General features: G+C 42.1%; 1 protein-coding gene across 2 annotated transcripts in view; it reads left to right on the forward strand.

The window, feature by feature from the left end:
• ADAMTS17 (ADAM metallopeptidase with thrombospondin type 1 motif 17) overlaps positions 1–20111 on the forward strand; it is a 170356-nt gene that overhangs the window by 69951 nt on the left and 80294 nt on the right. For both annotated transcript variants that reach the window (XM_083713075.1, XM_083713076.1), the window contains exon 8: positions 7797–7902. In XM_083713075.1, coding sequence (XP_083569201.1) covers positions 7797–7902 — 106 coding nt within the window. The remainder of the gene's footprint in view (positions 1–7796; positions 7903–20111) is intronic.

Consider the following 20111-nt stretch of genomic DNA (forward strand, 5'->3'; position numbering starts at 1 on the left):
GGATTGCGAAGGCAATTGGGCCACATCCGGCCCACGGGCCTTAGGTTGCCTACCTCTGGGGAACAGCATTAGCCTTTACATCCACCAGCATTTGATGTATCACCTCTGCAATTAGGCAATGTCCTCATGGGCTGGCTGTGTTGCTTTGTGAAATTGTAAAGGGCTCCTTGCAGTGCTAAGCAGAGTCCTTTTTAGCTGGCAGTAGAGTCAGCAGCTGCAAAATGTTTACATGTAACAACTGGGATAAACCCATTTTTTAATAGTTGCGTGCAGTTTTTCTGTTCAAGTCTAGATAGCATCATATGTTCAAACTCAAACTCAGAAGTTACATGCTGCAATTACGCAATTTCCCTCGGGGAGTAATTTTTAAAGGAACCCTGCCAATACTTGAAAATATAGCGCTGATGTTGCTTTGGCTGGGCATCTGATGCTCCTGTGTCGGGGTTGTTTTTAACATTAAATCATGCTGGTTTTTGGAAATGAGTGAATTGGCTTAGGTATCATCTGTAAGACAAGAACTGTATCAAGTAAGACTCTCTCCCCCTCTCCACACCCCCAGCCCCAGCTTAAACTAAATTGCAATAGTTGGTGCGGTTACATAGACTGGATATCATACAGTAAACCTTGTACAACAGTGGCCAAATTTGGAATTGATCAAACACCAAAGTAACACCAACTTTGGCTTCTCCTGCTGATTCACTTCCACATAAGCTGATTTAAAATGTGGTCTCTGGTGTTTTTTTAAAAAAGAAAGATTTCCCAACCAAGCCTGTAGACACACACACCACAATTGTTCAGCCCAAATATATGAATTGATTAATTGGAGCCATTTATTCAACTCCATATAAGCATGACTTTAAAAGGCCTAAGAACTTTTAAAGCCATCCTCAGTTTGAAAAGCCCACAGCTCTCCAAACTGCAAAACATGGGACTCTTAAGAGGCAAGCTAGACATAATGTTAATATTCTCTCACTCTCTTTCTTTTTAAATAGCACCAGGTCCCAGCTGGTATCTTAAAAACTGAAAATTAATGTTGTCAAGTATTTCTGTAGATATTGCCTTGTAAACCTAGTTGTGGTCTGGGAGCCCATCCCATTTGTTTAAGAGTACAGTAGTACCTCGGGTTAAGAACTTAATTCCTTCTGGAGGTCCGTTCTTAACCTGAAACTGTTGTTAACCTGAAGCACCACTTTAGATAATGGGGCCTGCCGCCACGCCGCCGCTGTGCGATTTCTGTTCTCACCCTGAAGCAAAGTTCTTAACCTGAGGTAATATTTCTGGGTTAGCAGAGTCTGTAACCTGAAGCGTCTGTAACCCAAGGTACCACTGTACCTACAAGTGTGACTTGCAGTTTTAAAAAGTTGCAGGAAAACTTTTACTGTCTTCTGGTCTCCCTTCTCCAGCTTCTGCTGAGATGGGTAAAGTACAGGCAATCATTATTCAATCATGGGTCTGTCTTTTTTCTGAATTGAGTGGCCACTAAATTATTCTCCACCTTATTCTCTGAGGATCTTATCAGAGATTTGTGTTTCTCCACTACTATACCAGAGGAATCCTAGACCTGCAGAGTTGAAAAGGGCCACAAGGGTCAAGGAAGGGAATAAAGCATGTGTGTTGGTAGTGTTGCTCAGGCAAAGCACTTTTGGTCTTGGACAGCCCTTCTGCATTGCTGGATATTTTCTCATTGAACAAGTGGTTTAACTGACCTGCATGACTGTGCACACACTTGTGTACAGTCCTTACTTCCCCCCTTTGTGTGTGAGACATTTTGCCCCAGGGGAGTAATTTTAAAATGGCATGTACCAGTTTCCCTGGTAAAGCAGAAATCTTCATTATGTTGTAAGTGGCCCTGTTTTGTTTCCAAAGTCGTAGCCTAACCAGTTTGCTATTAGACTGAATGGTACCTGGATTTGACCCATCACCTCCCACTTAATCCTTTCTCCTCTCTCCCTGGGGTGAAAGTGTGAATTACTGGTTTTTGTCTGCATCTCAGAGAACAGTCTCTGAACTGAAAGGTAACTGCCCAGCTAAAACACTTCTTATCACCTGCTGACACACAAGAGGATTTATTTGAACATATTGCCCCCTCCACCAGTCTTAAGAAAATCTTTTCCAAGGACTTAGGGCTAATAAGGACCTATTTCTAAAAGACTTAATGGTAAAAATGGACCTATGGTCAGTTGTTCCATAGTATTTTTATTCATGCACCCAGTTTATTTAACTTTTATTATTCATTGTCCTATTTGTGTTATTGTCCATTGTCTCCTTATTATATACAGTATATTTTTTAACATTGCAAGTATATGTTAATATTTATGGGTCATTTTGCTGATTGTGTTCTTCCATATAGGAGCCCTGATGTTCAGTTTTGTCTTCTGGATGCTGTAACAAACACCTCATCATGTAATTAATTAACTATACCAGATACCCATATAAGCCTATAATTCTCATGGAAGCCTGAATTTCAGCTTTCCTTGTACACCACCCCCTTAATTGCTGGCAATTTTCACTTATTTTCTTTTAGCACATAAGAGTATGATGGCCAAGCTTTTCCCACCAAAGGTTTCAAAAACTGCAAAACAGCAGAACATGATGGAAAGTTGCCACATAGAGGCCCCTGCATTGTACTTGGCTTGTTAATTAAGTGTTAGTTTATTGGCAAAAGGTAGAAGATTTTCTACTCAACTGCATCTTCCAAAAAAGGGTAAACTATCTGCCCCCTTTTTAACATGCCAGTTAAGAAGGGCTTAAAATTGGTGCTTTACTGAGAACATGTCCTAAAGACTCTGAAGCTGAATTGTGCTAAAACAAGGGGTGTTGCTATGCTGCGTGTCGGCTTATTTCATTCTGATAGGATATGGCTCTCATTATAGAAGGGGTTTGATTTGGCACCAAGCATGCTGGCATGTGTTAAGCACGTTGTGTAGCTGGGCTCACACCATAGGTGAAAAGCCCTTTGGGCTACTCTAAAATTCTGTGTCTGCGTTTCCCCCAAGATACTGCTCCAAAAAAGAATACGGATGATCAGAGAATCTACAGAGTTGTAGAGTTGGAAGGGACACAATAGCACAACCCCCTATAATGCAGGAATCACAATTAAATAATCCACTCTAAAAACCTCCACTGAAGGAGAGTCCACTGTTTTCTCAGGTAGTCCATTCTACTGTTGAACAGCTCTTACTGTCAGCAGTGGCGGAGGAAGGGGTGTATGGTAGGGGCGGCCCGCCCTGTGTATCACCACTGCGGGGGGTGACAAAATGCTGGGTGGCACTCACCACAGGGCCTGCAGTGCACCCAAGACACACTTCTCTCCTGGGAGAGACATGGTGGCTTTGGTGCGTGCAGACTCTGCACTGCCCAAACAGTCCTCCCGCTGCCTCCTCCCCAGCTGTAGGGTGGCTGAATAGGAGGAGGCAGGCAGACCGCCGAGGCCCCATGGCACGCCCCACCCCTGGGCGCGCCGCCCCAGGCGCCCGAGCAGCTTCCTCCGCCGCTGACTGTCAGAAAGTTCTTCTTAATTTTAAGTGTTGTAATTTGAACCCATTGGTTCAGGTCCTGCTCTGGAGAAGCAGAAAACGAGCTTGCTCTTCAGCCCTTCAGATATTTGAAGATGGCTATCATATCACCTCTCAGTCTTCTCTTCTATGGGGTAAAGGTAAAGGGACCCCTGACCATTAGGTCCAGTTGTGGCCGACTCTGGGGTTGCAGCACTCATCTCGCTTTATTGGCCGAGGGAGCCGGCGTACTGCTTCTGGGTCATGTGGCCAGCATGACTAAGCCACTTCTGGCGAACCAGAGCAGCGCACGGAAACGCCGTTTACCTTCCCGCCGGAGTGGTACCTGTTTATCTACTTGCACTTTGATGTGCTTTCGAACTGCTAGGTTGGCAAGAGCAGGGACCGAGCAATGGGAGCTCACCCCATCGCGGGGATTCGAACTGCCGACCTTCTGATCAGCAAGTCCTATCTGTTACATATAATGCTACTCCTTCATCCTTAAAGATGATGATTAAGATTCCCTCGGCACACGTCTCATGGTCTTGAAAATGATCCTACTTCTTCATGCATGTAATGTAGACTAATTTTACAGCATCAGCCCAAATATACAGTCACTCCATTTTGTATGAACAGTCATGAGCCTTTGAAAGTTGCCACTGGTAAGGGGGGGGGGGGAATATATTTATTCTATTATTATTATTATTATTATTATTATTATTATTATTATTATTATTAATTTATTTTACCACCCTTCATCAAAAGATTTCAGGGCGGTTGATAAGATAAATTCTATGTTATTATGTTATATTGCATTAAACAACAACAGCCTTATAAGCAAACTGGATGAGACTGGCCCCTGTAAAGTGCAGCTGGATCCATTGTCTCACTCTATTAAAGGCAACTGAACCCCAGGCCACCTCTATGTGGGAGAAACATTTATTGCAAGTAAATAGATCTCTTGTCTCTTAGCTGGGGGTGGGGAAACTAAGCTTGAAATAATTAAAGCTGCTATTGAAGGATTGTGGGCTTTAGTCCCCCCCTTTACAATTAAATAAGGTCCTAATTAAAGTAAAAAACAAAACAAAACCAAAAAACTTTAGATGGGTGCATGTTTTGTTCATACATGCCTGAAGTGTTTACCTAGCTTTCTGTGAAACCTTTTGGAAGCAGGTACCCAGAGAGGTAATGAAAGCAGAGGGAATAAAGGTTACTTCCTTTTTGCAAATTAGAGTGGAAGTGACTATTTCCATCATATACTGGAGGACTATGTGAATATTCATAGTGTTTATTGATTGCTATGACAGAGCCAGTACCAAAACTGTTTTATGTTCAGACAGCTGATGCTCTTCTGAACACCAGATGCTTGGTATTATCAGCAGGTGATAGAGGTGGGCATGGGGGTAGATTGCTCTAGTGTGCCCTGTCTGTAGACTTCCATGAGAAATTTGATTTGACCACTTTTGGCCAACAGAATACTAGGCTTAAGTTGTCAATTATATGAACAGTCTATGGCAACTGCAGGCCTATGTTCCATTTGATTATGTTCTACATGTCAGAACAGGCTTTTGGGCTGGCTGTGCAAAATATTTACACATATCCTACCCTGCAGCAATTGCAGCCTCTGAGCATGTTTTGGTGCTGGTTATGCAGCAACTTGGGCTTGCGTTCGGAAGGTCAGTGGTTCAAATCCCCGCGATGGAGTGAGCTCCTATTGCTCTGTCCCAGCTCCTGCCAATCTAGCAGTTCAAAAGCACACCAGTGCAAGTAGATAAATAGGTACCGCTGTGGCGGGAAGGTAAACAGCATTTCCATGTGATCTGGCTTCTGTCATGGTGTTCCATTTGCCAGAAACGGTTTAATCATGCTGGCCACATGACCCGGAAAGCTGTCTATGGACAAATGCCACTTCCCTTGGCCTGAAAGCGAGATGAGCGCCGCAACCCCATAGTCGCCTTTGACTGGACTTCACCATCCAGGGGTCCTTTACCTTTTACCTTTTATGCAGCATCTAGTAATCAAATATAGATTTTTATTTTTAATTTTTAAAAGGCATAATCAATATTACAAAATGTAAGAGTACAGTTGTATTTTCCAGATGAATAGAGAGTCAATAATGTCACAGAGACTAGATTATGACACATAAAGGAAATCTCACCAAATGGCATCTTCCTTACCCTTGGAAATGTATAATTTGTGAGTTATTTTCACTGCAGTAGCCAGTCTACATTTTCTCGAACCACAACGGGAGTTTAAGTTATGTACTGGACCAAATAAGTTATCACTGCAGCCAACATCCATATAAGAAGTTCCTTAAATCAGAAAGTTGCTGTTTGATCATCCCACAGATTCAAAAGGGCAAGTTGTGGGGAGGCCTGAATGGAAAATTTAATTTTTTTAAATATATCTTTAAAAAAGTCAGTCCAAAATTTAGATGCCAGAGTGCATTCCCATTGGAAGTGGGAAAATGTTCCTCTGCTACTGCAACCACAACAACCTGTGGGGTATTTGAAATCATATGAGAAACTGCACAGAAGTACAGTGCCACCTGTGCAGAATCTTTAAGGAATATTCCCTTACATAAGTTGAGGTTGATTTACAGATTGTAGGTGTCCATATTGCATTCCACTTAGGGACATCTAAGCGGAAGTCCTTCACGCAGGACTTCCCAGAAGGCCTTCACTCTAGGGCAGGTCCACCAGAGGTGAAAGAATGTTCCATCATTTTCTTTACATTTCCAATATTTGTTATCAGACAAATGGTATATTTTGGCAAGTTTAACTGGGGTCATGTACCATCTATATATCATTTTCATTACATTTTCCTTCAAAGCATTACATGCAGTGAAGTTCAGCCCGTTGGTCCACAACCTTTCCCAGTCCTCAAACATGATATTATGCCCAATGTCCTGTGCCCACTTTATCATAGCCGATTTAACCATTTCATCTTGTGTATTCCATTTTAACAGCAAGTTATACATTCTTGAAAGTACCTTAGTCTTAGGTTCTAACAGTTCTGTGTCCAATTTCAGTTTCTCCACCTGGAACCCTAACTTTTTGTCATTTTTTAAAACTTCATTAATCTGAGCGTAGTGTAACCAGTCTCGCACTTTATCCTTCATTTTCTCCAAACTCCGCAATTTCCAATTGTCTCCATCTTTTTCTAATATTTCCCAATATTTTGGCCATTTGGCCTCCATATTGGGTCTTTTTCGGGCCTTAGCTTCCAGCGGTGAAAGCCACCTTGGAGTAACTTTAAAGCCTTCTAATGAGCCTTTAGAGATATGAAGAAGTTCCTTATAAATGATAGACCTGGGATAGCTCAGTTGGTAGAGCATGAGACTTAATCATTGTGGGTTCAAACCCCATGTTGGGGGTTGTACTTAGATGATCCTTGTGGTCCCTTCCAACTCTACGATTATATGAATTTATAACAGATACCATTTCTTTGCCTAGATTACCCAGATTTAATAAATCCTTGAAATTTAGTGAGAGGTCTAGTCTCTTTTGACTCAAGGGCAGGATCAGCCTGTAATTATTGTCACTTATAGATAAATAGCCAATTAAGCCCGAATTTTCTACGACTAGCCTGACTTGCTATGTTCTGTAACTTTGATTATTTTGTTTTGTTTCGTTTGTAATTTTGATTTTACATAAAAACAAAAACAAAGTTAGACTACATCTCAACATTTGGCTTCCATTCCTAGCTATCATAGACCTATGTATCAACAGTTTTTATCCATCTTCATGAACTTGATTTTAAAAGAAAAAGCCACTTTACCTAGTAACATTACAGTGTCACATGGCAATAAATGTTAAAGGCTATTGATACTTGCACCAAGAAAGTACTTCCTTTTCGTTTCCCTTGAACCTGCTTCCATTCAGATTCATTAAATCCCAAGTCCTAGCATCCTCAAAGCAGGGCCGGATAGCCTACAACCCTCCCAATGTTGAACTTCCATCAGCCTCATCCTCACTGCCAACAGTCAGGGATGATGGCAACTATAGTCCAGCAATATCTGGAGGGCTACAGTTTAGCCACCTGTCTTAAAGTAACTTCTCTCTGCTTACTGTTTTGATCATTGTTCACGATTTTATAGACCTCTGTCATATCCCTCCTTGTTTGGCATTGAATTTCCATCCTGGTGCACCTCCTCCTTAGAGCAATCTGTGAGCAAATTGCTCAGTATTATTCCTTAATGACTCATAATTTTATTTCTTATGACAAGCTGCTTCAACGTGTTTGTGAAAGGCATGAGCTGCTTTTGCTGGCACTGATGGAACCCTTCATTATCTTTTACAGGAATTGCCTATCTTGGAGGCATCTGCAGTGCGAAGAGGAAGTGTGTTCTTGCAGAAGACAATGGGCTGAACCTGGCATTTACCATTGCTCATGAATTGGGACACAAGTAAGAGGTCACCATTATATTTGTAGCAGTGTCTGAGGGTGTTGTGACTAGGGTTGTCCATACAGGCTATGGATTGCTGCTGTTGTTGCAGCTAGTATTCCTAGTGAAATTTCATATATGTTGTGACTGGATGGTAGTGAGTATTTCTTAAGCAAAGTGTAAGTGAACTTCCAAAGAAAACCAAATATTTCAGTGAATCTAGTAAAATTAGTTCAACATTTCCCAAGGCGGTCTCTGGATTTTACCAATTTGATATTCGAGGTCATTTTGAAAGTTCCCACCTTTAGATGAATTGCCTTAAGGAATTCTAAGAAAAGGCAAAAGAGTTTCTGTAAGACCAGCAGAAGAACAGCAACATTTCTTAAGCATGCTTTTGTACATTGCTAATGTACACTAATGTAAAGGTAAAGAACCCCTGGGCAGTTAAGTCCAGTGAAAGGCGACTATAGGGTTGCGGCGCTCATCTCGCTTTTAGGCCAAGGGAGCCGGCATATGTCCACAGACAGCTTTCCAGGTCATGTGGCCAGCATGACTAAATCACTTCTGGTGCAACGGAACACCGTGACGGAAACCAGAGTGCATGGAAACGCTATTCACCTTCCTGCGACAGCGGTACCTATTTATCTACTTGCACTGGCGTGCTTTTGAACTGCTAGGTTGGCAGAAGCTGGGACAGAGCAACGGGAGCTCACCCCATTGTGCAGATTCGAACCACCAACCTTCTGATCTGCAGGTCCAAGAGGCTCAGTGGTTTAGACCACAGCGCCACCAATCTTTCTCGGCTAGGAGTTATTGCCAAAGAAGAAGAAGATGCTTTTAAGGAGGATATTTATTTTATATACTTTGCAAGGATTCTTGCAACACAAAATGTCAAAGCAGATGCAATATTATTTATGAAACCATCAGTGCACATGCCCCAGGAGACTGCAAACTATTTTTTTTGTCTTCAGGGATGACCGCCAAGGAAACAGAAATAGTTGCCAATTGGGCAACTGCAGAAGCCTGTGCTGATGCAGAAGCTGTAAGCTCAGATTTCTCCTTGTATATGAGCAGGCTTATTTGATGGTGGAAAATGGTTTCGGAAAATGTTCGTCGGATACGTTTGCCTTACCATGGCCTTTGACACCTGAAATGTGTGTTTACAGGGGCCCCTCTATTCCTGTGATTGTAATCTCTTTAAACAGTTTTTAATTTTGTATCTGGGACCTGCTGGAGATGGGTGGGTAAATAATAATGATAGTGGTGGTGGTCGTGGTGGTGATGATTATGGTGATGCAGCAGATGGCATCAGATACCCATACCATCCCTACAAGTGACTGGTGGTGAGCTAGAGATACCACCTTTTCTGGAGCATTGAGAGGGCCTGTGCATGATGTTGCACAACATTCGGGGGGGGGGGCGTGGCTCTGAACATTGAGTCCAGCACACTTTTGGTGAGCAAAGGAATGAAGAGCAACTACATGGAATCTAATTGCATGTATGTTTACCCAGAAGCAAGTCCTTTTGGGATCAAAGGGGCTTATCCCTGAGAAAGCATGCACAGAATCATGCCCTTGGTTAGGAATGCAGACTGAGGTGCTAAACTAGGGGTGCTGAACCTTTGGCCCTCCAGGTGTTGCTGAACTACAACTTCCAGCAGCCCCAGGAAGCATGGTCAATGGCCAGGGATAATGGGAGTTATAGTTAAGCAACATCTGGAGGGCCAAATGTTCCCCACATCTGTGCTAAACCAACAGCTTTAAGGAAGAGATGGATTTTGAGGTTGGGAATTCCTCTTCTGTCTGTTAGCAGAACAACTAGAATAAAGTTGATGAAGTTGAGAGAAAAGAAACTTTCCTGATAACAAACTGAACAAGAATAGGGTATAATGAGGAGAAACTTATTTGCAGGCCTAATTGAGAGCAGGGAGACATATTCAACCACACAAACTGAGGTAAACCTCCTCCTCCCTCCTGCCACCTGCCAAATCTCAACCATCTTCTCCCTTCCAAATGACTAGAACCTCCAGACATTCAGAGTCCTCTGTCAGCCAGACCAGTAACAGAATTAACCCCTTAAGTCACACAGCGAATGATTCTTGCATTTGTCCTTCCAACATTGTCCCTTCAGCTACATTTCCCACGAACCTTCTTCAGAAGTCCCAGGACTGACTTTATGAACTTGTGCAAAAGGTCAGAAAAAGAATCAATGATTCTATTTTAAACTCATACACTTGCATACCACAAAAACTAAAATGAAAAGGAAGGGGAAAACCCTCAAAAGAAATCATTGGACACAGATCTGCAAACATTTTTACTGTTTGCATGGTCCTGATGATGCATTACCTTTTAATAACCAATATTTGCTTTAAAGTGAATCTTTAAGAAGAAGAAAATCTTTGCTGAGTTTAGAAGCAACTTTTCCCCAAATACATATTTTGAATACTTAAAGGAGTGGGTGACGTTTGTATGGGGTTCAACATCATGCCTTCATGTAAAAATGAACTCCACTCATAATGATCATAATGCTTTTGAGGCTTATTGTACCTGATAGTGTTCAGTAACTGTAAAAAAGAAATACGTGGCTTCTCAATTCTTGATGGAGGACTTGGGGCAGGTACAGGAAATATTTCAACTCCTACCAGACTTGACAAGATGAAAACGAATGTCCTGTTCCCCTTCTGTTGACACTGAAAGGCGGCCGAGCCAAACTGGGAATGGTTTCAACAGAAGTGAATGATGGGAAGCCTTGTTTTTATTTGAACGATATGAACCAGGCTGTTATATCAATTCTCAACCTTAACAACACACTAATCTTTGAGTTGGAGGGTGAGAACACCATTGTTCTGTGTCAAAAAGATTTTGCAGAAACTAGCTCAGTAGTTTTCCAGCTTCTGAAGAATCCACATTTATCATCACCATCATCAATATTATTATTTATTAGATTTCTTAGACTTGGTTTACAAAACAGTCTCAATGTGGCGTACAGGCAGTTTAAAACATACAAAATATAAATAAAAATATAGCAAGGACACACAACCATTAAGTTTACTATACTAAAACCACACCCTTCCACAAAAACCTGAAACACCACTCTCATAACTTCCAGTTAGACAGATGCTGGTAAAAAATTAATAATCAATCCATTAATCTCGGGATCTGGGTAGGTACTTGTCAGCCAAGTGTTGGGGTTGTGTATGGCTTTATAGGTTAAAACCAGCACTTTGAACTGGGCCTGGAAATGAATAATTAGCCAGCGCACTTTGTCCAGAATTGGTCATACGTGTCCAGACTGGCTGGGGCCCATTATCAGTCTGGCCACTACGTTCTGCACTGCATCCTGCAGTTTGCAAACCATCTTGCAAGGCAGTCCCATATGTTATTGTAGTAACTTTACCTGGAGGCAGACATTTTGGCACCTGAGGCAAACCACAAAATGGTGTGCCCCCTCCCCACCAAAGAAGGAGGGGCGAGTGAAGATCTGCATCCCCATTTGAAAACTGTCTCGGAGCCACTTCCCTTGTGGCCTTAATGGCCTGTGCTTAGAGGGCCATTACCTCACCATGAAGCTAACCTGGCTATTCCAGAAAATGAAACTGTGCTGGATCCAGGAATTAGAAGGGGACTCAGGCACATAGACCCACCCACATCCTACAACTCATAACAGTATGCTTATATCTGTAGTATGGTTATGTTCTTGTTTGTACCTGGTGCCTTCATTACATATCTTTAGGTGTCAGGCAAAAAATGTTCCTCTACAACTGGCTTTGGCCAATTAAACAATCTATGGCCTCTTAAACTGTGAGGTGGGTTTATTGTTTTTGTTGGTTACTATGTTATGTGTTTTTCTGTTTTTATATTGTAAAATGCCCTGTGATCCTTGGATGAAGGGCAGTATAGAAATATAATAAATAAATAAGATAAATAAGATAAAAATAAGATAATATATATATATATACCCGGAAATTCCAATGGAGAAACATATTCAGCACATGTATTATGTCTGATGAAAAGTTAGGTATCCTCCCCCCAAAGTTCTTTGCCAAAAATACCTAATCTTCCATATTTGTAGCTTTCAGCAAAATCTCTTGGTAGAGCTTCCTGGTGTGGGTTAAAAGGGTAAGATGTATTGCTGCTTGACAGGAGGAAAAACAAATGATGTCTGTTCAGATCAAAGTTTCAGTTTTGGCATTCACAAACAACCTCGGCTGTTACGCTGTGGAAAAAGTGAATGAGCTTACTAATTGATGTGTCGGATTCTGAAATCCTCCACTCGTGTTGCTTGGATTTACTGCAAAAACAGTGCTACAGACAGCTGCTTTATAAAAAGTTTCAGGCAGGGTTTATTCTAATGAATGAATCCATTAGAGAGTGGATTAGTATATACATGAAACATCTCCTTGTGTATTGAAACTATAGATTCTCACATTGCTCTCTTTCTTTCTTTCTTTCGTTCTTTCTTTCTTTCTTTCTTTCTTTCTTTAAACCCTGTTCTTAAAAAAAAAAAACCGCCTCCTATGGAAGTTGGATTTTTGGAAGGCCATTTATTTATTTATTTATTTATTTATTTATTTCATAAAATTTATACACTGCTTGATTGTAAAAAACCTTAAAGCGGTTTACAGAAAGATAGAACAATAAAATCGAGGAAAAAATAACAACCATACAAAAGTTAAAATACTAAATTGGATTAAAGTTACCTCAGCTTTTAAGCATCTGGGTAGCAGGCTCCAAAAAGAGTACAGGGAAGGGGTCTGCTTGATTTCAATAAGGAGGGAGTTCCCAAGTGCAGCTGCTACTACACTAAATGATTAAGTTCTTACAAATGCAGAACGGGTATTATATGGCACCTGTACCACTGCCAGTTCCGGCAATTAAAGCAGTCGAGTGTGCACAGGTGATATTTAGTAACATATGAAAACACTCATAACCAGCTAGTTTGTGAAAATCCAGCATCCACATTACTAGTTGTTAAGATAAAGAGGAAGTCCATTGACATTGGTTTTCAGAATGGAGGCAGGCACAGAAACATGTGAGAAAGAACCACATTATTTTGGTCCAATATACTTTATAGTCCACCATTCTTTCAACACTCTTCCTCTTGATGCTCCTGAAAAGCAGAGTTTGGAGAAGATACAATCTTCTCCTGTCTTATCCCCACAAACTGGTATATTGCTTCTGTTCATGGAGCCTGCATTTAGCGGTGCTATGGTTAATTGATTTGGAAATCCATATTTTTTAGTTAGGCAGCACCAGATAATGGTGTTATTTAGATGCATTTGAAAACAGATTTAAACTATTTTCCTTTGTCTAGACAGAATAATGGACAAAGGGCCCCTCCAGACTGTTGTTTTATTGTGGGTGTATTCTGCAAGATGTTATGGACACAGTAATAGCGATTAATGGTGGATTTATTCTGCTTTATTGGTTGCTCTTTGATGCTTCCCCTGTGCTAACATGCTTTTGCTGTCCGGAGAAGGCTATAGCGCAACACAAGCAGAACAAAAATAGACCAGAACGTTTGTGGCATAGAAAGTTATGGGAATTTGGCAGGAGGTAGCAGCATATACACTGTGTGGAAATGAAACAGTGTGACTGCCTAAAAACCTTTGCAGGTGCAAATGGTATTGAAAGCGGGACTGTGTATGACCGCTCCAATAGCATAATGAGCACAGATCATTGTGAATTTGCAATAAAAAGGAATGAGCCCATAAACTTTACAGAATGTTTTATTGGCCAAGAAAGAGAAGGAAAAAACTACATGGTTCCATGCAACTTCTGATGGCTACCCTTCCTGCCCTGAGGCTTGCACACAAATACCTTCATGTAGAGCAGAGGAATGCCATGGTCTAAAGCAGTCTTCTGCAAACCCAAGTCTCCTGTGCAAGTCACATCATCCCTAAACATTGACCATGTTTGCTGGGGATAATGGAAGTTGTAGTCCAACAATATCTAGGGACCTAAGGTTGTGGAAAGGACATTCTAAAGTTTGAAACTAACCTATTTAAGCACCCCAGACTGTGGGTGCACCTTCCCACACACATTTACCAGGAACCATCTCTAAACTCCTATCCCAATTTTGCTTGTAAGGAAATGTATCTAAATTACTGCAATCACTGCACTCAGATAGGGATGTAAGGAAGTAGTGATTTCTATCCTGCCCTGTGTTTGTTGCAACCAGCACTCTTTCCCACCCACTACAGTCCAGCTTCCACTAAACCCTACATTATTCATCTTGCTATCTGCTGTGGCCAAAATAAACATAATTATTTACATAATGTTTGTGAACTAAAAAAAAATTGATAGCAAATGCTGCTTGTTTTTGCTTGCACGATTTCCATTTCTGACCTCAGACAAACATGTGAATTGTGGCAATTTCCATTCCTGTTTCTGTTTCCAACTGAATTTTCTGACATTCCTACATGGACCGTCCTCATCAGGCATAGAATCAGGGAACAGAGACACGCAACATCTGTCCCTGCAGTTGCCAGCAACGTGAAGCCTTTGGATTGGCTAGGCCTAGTATTAAATGCCACAGGACAAGCATTCTGCCAATGCCTGCTCAAAAGAGCAAAGCCTCCTGCCTGTTAATCTCCACACTCCAGCACAAGCCTTCACCCTCCAGCAACAGACTGCAGGGACCTTGGGTTTAGGCAACACACATTCCAAGCCTTATTCTTAATTCAACTGCCTTTGGAACATATTGAATCGGACAATCTCATTTGCCATCTCTCTCCCCTCCCCACTTTCATCGCTGTGTAATTATTTCTTACTCCCAGGAGATGGGACCGCTGGGACCCCTTTCATTAGCTTGCCATTTCTGATGCATCTTGTTGAACTGAAGGTACAGATGAGAGCTTAGGGAGCTTGTGTCTGGAAGACTTTGTCACGCAGAAATCTGTAGGAGCAGAGAGAGATGTCAGAACACAACCACAAGCCCTGAGAGCGACTTGTCTCCAGCAGTTACAAGGCCTGTACCAAATTACATCCCGCTGCACACAACCTGTGTGTGCAAGCTGGAGATGATAGAACGTGGGCACACAAGTGAGTTTTCTCAATTCCCCAAGCAGGAAGTCAAAAAAAGCAATTATCCAGATGTGTGAAGTGCAGAGATTTGCCTGTAATACATATTAAAAAATTGAAATATTTCACAAGGGACCCTTGGAACAGCCCAGAATAAATGGGAGGGAGATTCCGGTATCTTGGCCACCACAAACAACAAACTGGCTGGTGGCCATTTCTTTTCTTTAGGTTTCCTGGTTGCTGGCTTCACTCAGCGTTGCACAGGCTACGTTGCAGACATTAAGCCAAATAATGAAGCAGGCCAGAGAGAGGATTTCTGGAATGTCATGACGACGACTTAGTGATGTTTGTTTTAAAACAAACAAAATATCCCTCATGTTTCCCCTAGAGGTATGTTATGGATTTTAGTTTGCACTTACAGATGGCTGTCATTGCATGAAAAACAAAAACTAGAATCTCCTTCTGAGATACATGATTCTGATTGATAATATGGTATGCAGTAACTCCCCTTTTAACTATGATTTCCAAAGACACATACTGCAGAAATTCTGCTGGTACAATATGTTGAGGTTCCTAAGAACAGGCATTTCAAGTGGTGATAACAAACTAACAGAGCAATCCAAACTATAGGAAGCCAACATAACTTACGTCAGGGCAAATTATGCCGGTATAATTTACCTCTATTCCAGATTCTGTCTAGGAACAGAGCCGGGTAGATTATGCCAGTGCTATTTACTGTTACTCCAAACTTCATTTGATAACAAGGCTACTGTCAGAGCCTGGCAGAAGGAAAACAAGCCTTTAAAGTAGTTTGACTTACACTACCCCTTTTGCCAATATAGCTTCCTCTGGATTGTTAGGCCACGTGACTGAGTTGAACAGAAACAGAGGTGAGTCTCCCCCTGACTTGCCCTGCCCTGCTGCATCCCTTCCTCCAGTACACTCCTTTTTCGGGAGTTGCCATTTCTTGACATGTGTATATTCCCTTAATACAATAGGTTAGTTTGAGGTCTTTCCACTGCACTTCACTTCTTTCCACTGCACTATACCCAGCCAGATGAGCAGAGTATAAATATAATATTATTATTATTATTATTATTATTATTATTATTATTATTATTACCCATGCCTGGGAAACCTCTTGAGTACCCTACCTCTGCCCATGTACTACTTTGATTTTCTGCTATTTCTATTGGACATCTAGGGTAGCATATTTTTTGTCCTTTTAATTATTCATTATTTTACCCATAGAAGAATGGAAACACGTTTTCAGAGTTCATTTGTACTCTGTGCTCAGCTTGACAACACTAAAAAAGACAACATTTGGTTCTTTTTTACACTGTGGCTTCATATTTCAGGGTGACATTTGCAAACTCCACAGATATCATCACTCTGACAATGGCATCCGGGTTGCGTTTAATGTAAGGTTGCCACTTGGGTGCTTCTTATCACCATCTGTTAATTTATTTTCTAATTATTTATTTAGAATGCATTTCATGACATCATACTTTGCTAATCATTCTGTTTGCACAAGCATTTCAGCTTGCTAGATGAAATTAACCCCCCCCCCCCTTCTGTGTTGTTCTGGGGGTTTGCCAACTGCTGCCCCCAAACCAATTGTGTGGATGCAGGGGAGGAGAGTGGAGAAAATCCAATTGCACAAGTGGGATTCCTTGCACTGGGTTTCCACTGACAAGGCTGGTTAGGTGAATCCCAGCTATTGGAATAAAGGAAATTGCCTTATACTGAGTCAGTCCTCTTTCTCAGCTGGCTACCCTAGTTAAGACCCAGGATGCATTCTGACTTTGGGAATACAGTCATACCTTGTATCACAGTACTATCTACACTGACTATCTGTAGTTTTCCAGGGTTTCAGACAGAGATCGCTCCTAGCCCTTCCTGGAGATGCTGGGGATTGAACTTGGGACCTTCTGCATGCAAAGCAGATGCTATTCCACTGAGCCATAGCCCTCCCTCTCATTTGTTTTCATTTCCCCCATTGAATATAGCCCAGTCTTTCACTTTTGTTGGCTTCAGGCCATTGAGGTTTAGACCTTTGTGGCAATTGGGAGAGGCCAATGCTAAAATTGCCTGGATCATGAATCTTGTGTGAAATCACAGGTCGCACTAACTCCGCACTTCACCACCCACTTTCCAGTCTCATGCAGTAAATCCCAGCTACCCATATTTCCCTTTATCCACCTCTGTGTCTTTTGTGTGTGCCTGCCTAATCATAGAACAACTAGGGGAAACTGCAAGGCAATGTAATGAGCAAATAATCCCTTTCTTTCATGCATGCTCTTCAGCTGCTGGCCTTAGAACCAGGAAAACCTGCTAAACCGCTGGGACTATAGAAGCCACGGTGCTTCAATTAAACATCCACACGTATATATGTAAGATTTGCTTTCCTTGAGAAACAAGGCATGCATCTTTACCTATTGCACATGCTAACTTGACTTGCATCTGCAGTATGCACACTCTGCAAACAGTTGCACAGAAAGCATTCCTGCTCTACTTGGGTTTGCGTCATTGGGCAAAGGAGATTACTGCCAACAAAGGCCATGATGGATTGAACCAGAACCATCCTGGCACAAAACATCTGTAAGCTTTGCCAGCTCATTATAGCCTAGCTATTCCGTGTGTCTTTGGCTTACTCAGCAGAATGAGCCCAAGTGGGGGTAGACAGCTGAGCTGTAGTGCTGTTGATTAAACTAAGATTATTTTGGCTAGGTTTCTCGAAATGTCTCAGCACTCCTCGCATTTTCCACACAGTTCCAGTATGTTGAAGTAAAACTCTGCAAGATGCTTATAAACAATGCTGTTTTTCTGGCACTGGGACATTTCGCTGGGAATGTTGGACACATACTTCAGGAAAAGCTTAGAGGAAGGGGGTAGAATTGGGGAAACTTGTTCCCCGTGGAATACAGAAGTCACCAGATTCACTTCCCACCTGCAACTGGATAAGATGCTAGAGGGCAACAGTTGCTGCAAATCGTGGTGAAAAGAAAAGAAGGTAGATTGCTTGACTATTAGGATGTAATGCAGACATCTACACATCTGCCAACCATTATTCATTAGCTATCTTCTGATCACTAATAGTAGCCCCCATTTGCCATAGAAGCCAGTAGAGAAGGGTGTGTCCAAACAACAAATCTGAAAGGGGATATGTGTTCCTGGCACTGAAACAATCCCAGAATTAACAAGCAGCTACATTTGTTCTGGGGATGCCTGGAGCGCATCTGACCTTCAGATCCACTATTTGGGCACACCCTTCATTATTGCCTTCTATGGCAAATTGTTATTTGTGTTGGCATGCAGAAGAGAGGATACGGACAGTGGTTGGGGGTCCACAGAACTGTGCAGGTAACTCTGTGGACGCTTTGGATTGTGTTTGCTTTTTTTCAAAGGGACCCCACTTGCCACATGGCAAATTGCTTTTGGAATTAAAGGCCCTTTTAGAAGCAGTTGGTGATATGCCATTGGCCTGTTGTTTGAGGGGAGATAGTTCAAAAATCCAGCTAGGTGTAGCCAAACCCTTGGGTACACCTAAAGTAGCTTTTAGTTTATTCTCCTGCTTTTGCTTTTTTACCCTTCATTGTTTTTGGTTTGGTTTGGTTTTTTGCTTGCCAAAGCAGTTTTGTGCAGAAGATCTCGTCTATATGAACAGAAGTGCATGCAGGACTTACTGAAAAACATACCTATGATAGATTGGGAGTAAAGCAACAATGTTTGCAATAGGTTACCTGTCAGGGAACTGCCATCGCAACTAGCGGAGGAGGCGAGGCTCCACAGCGATGCTGGAGAGGGGCCAAGCAAGGAGAGAGGCAGGTCTCCGGCTGGGGAAGATAATCAGTGCTACACCAGGGATAGAGGGGGGCCGATGGGGGAAGCAGAGAGGAGGCTCCAGGACTCTTCGCAGGAGACCAGCGAGCACAGGTCCTCCGCTGCCCAAACCCACCCTGCGCAGAAGACTTCCGCGCAGGGAAAGTAGGCGTCAAAGAGCTTCTTTGCTGGAAGAGGTTCAAGAAACGCCCACTGACGGATCCTGCTAGCGACTGAACAGCCACGAAGTGAAGGGCTGTCCAGCCAGGAAAGGTTTAACCAGACCACCTAGCCAGGAGTGGCGGCAACTTACGCACGAGCAACCCCATATAACCATCACATTACCTGAAAGAGGGGGGACTGGCAATGGACAGAGAGGCAATCTATTCTTCTCTTGGCGATTCCTTCTTGAGTACATGTAAATTGTCTTTCCTTGGGCTTTTACTTCCTTCCTGCTTCTCCTCTGAGTCAGTTAGTGTTAGACTTCTTTTTGTTATAACCTCATGTCTCCATGATGGCCATATTTGAGCTTGCACCCGCAATGGCTTTGTTTGCCAGAAGTCATAAATCTTAAGTTTCTTTATTCTTACAACCAGCAGTCTTACCAGACAATATATTTCTGCGCTCTGATACCAAACTCCAACATGATGGCATCACTTAGAACATGGGTAGGCAAACTAAGGCCCAGGGGCCAGATCCGGCCCAATTGCCTTCCAAATCCAGCCCACGGACGGTCCAGGAATCAATGTGTTTTTACAGTCCTTTTATTTAAAATGTACCTCTGGGTTATTTGTGGGGCCTGCCTGGTGTTTTTACATGAGTAGAATGTGTGCTTTTATTTAAAATGCATCTCTGGGCTATTTTGGGGGCATAGGAATTCGTTCATTATTTCCCAAAAAAATATAGTCCGCCCCCCCACAAGGTCTGAGTGACAGTGGACCGGCCCCCTGCTGAAAAAGTTTGCTGACCCCTGACTTAGAAGATATGCAAGATCCCATCCATTTACAACTTAATACCCTCAAAATGTGTCTGTTCAAGATATGTCAGCTTCCCTCGCCTTACACTGTAATTCAACTTAATATCAATACGTTCCAACAAATGTTTTCCGAAACAAAGGTATCTCTTTTCAAGTGGCTTATTCATTCTCTTATGTTATTATACAATAACTTGATTTCATTAGCTCTTGAGTTTTATAGGCAAACAGGCAGCCCACCGCTGCTTGCCAATTTCAATTTTGGATTCATCTTATACAGTATGTCTTGTTTTGGAGTTGCTTTGATACCAAGCCATCACCTACAATTTCTTCTGTCGCCTTCTCCCTGTGGAGAAGGCAGAGAAGACTGCACAGTGCATTTCTAAAATAGTTTATGGAGCAGCCAAGCCAAA

This window comes from Podarcis gaigeae, assembly GCF_964106915.1.
Source record: "Podarcis gaigeae genome assembly, chromosome: 14".
In the NCBI taxonomy this organism is placed as follows: domain Eukaryota; kingdom Metazoa; phylum Chordata; class Lepidosauria; order Squamata; family Lacertidae; genus Podarcis; species Podarcis gaigeae.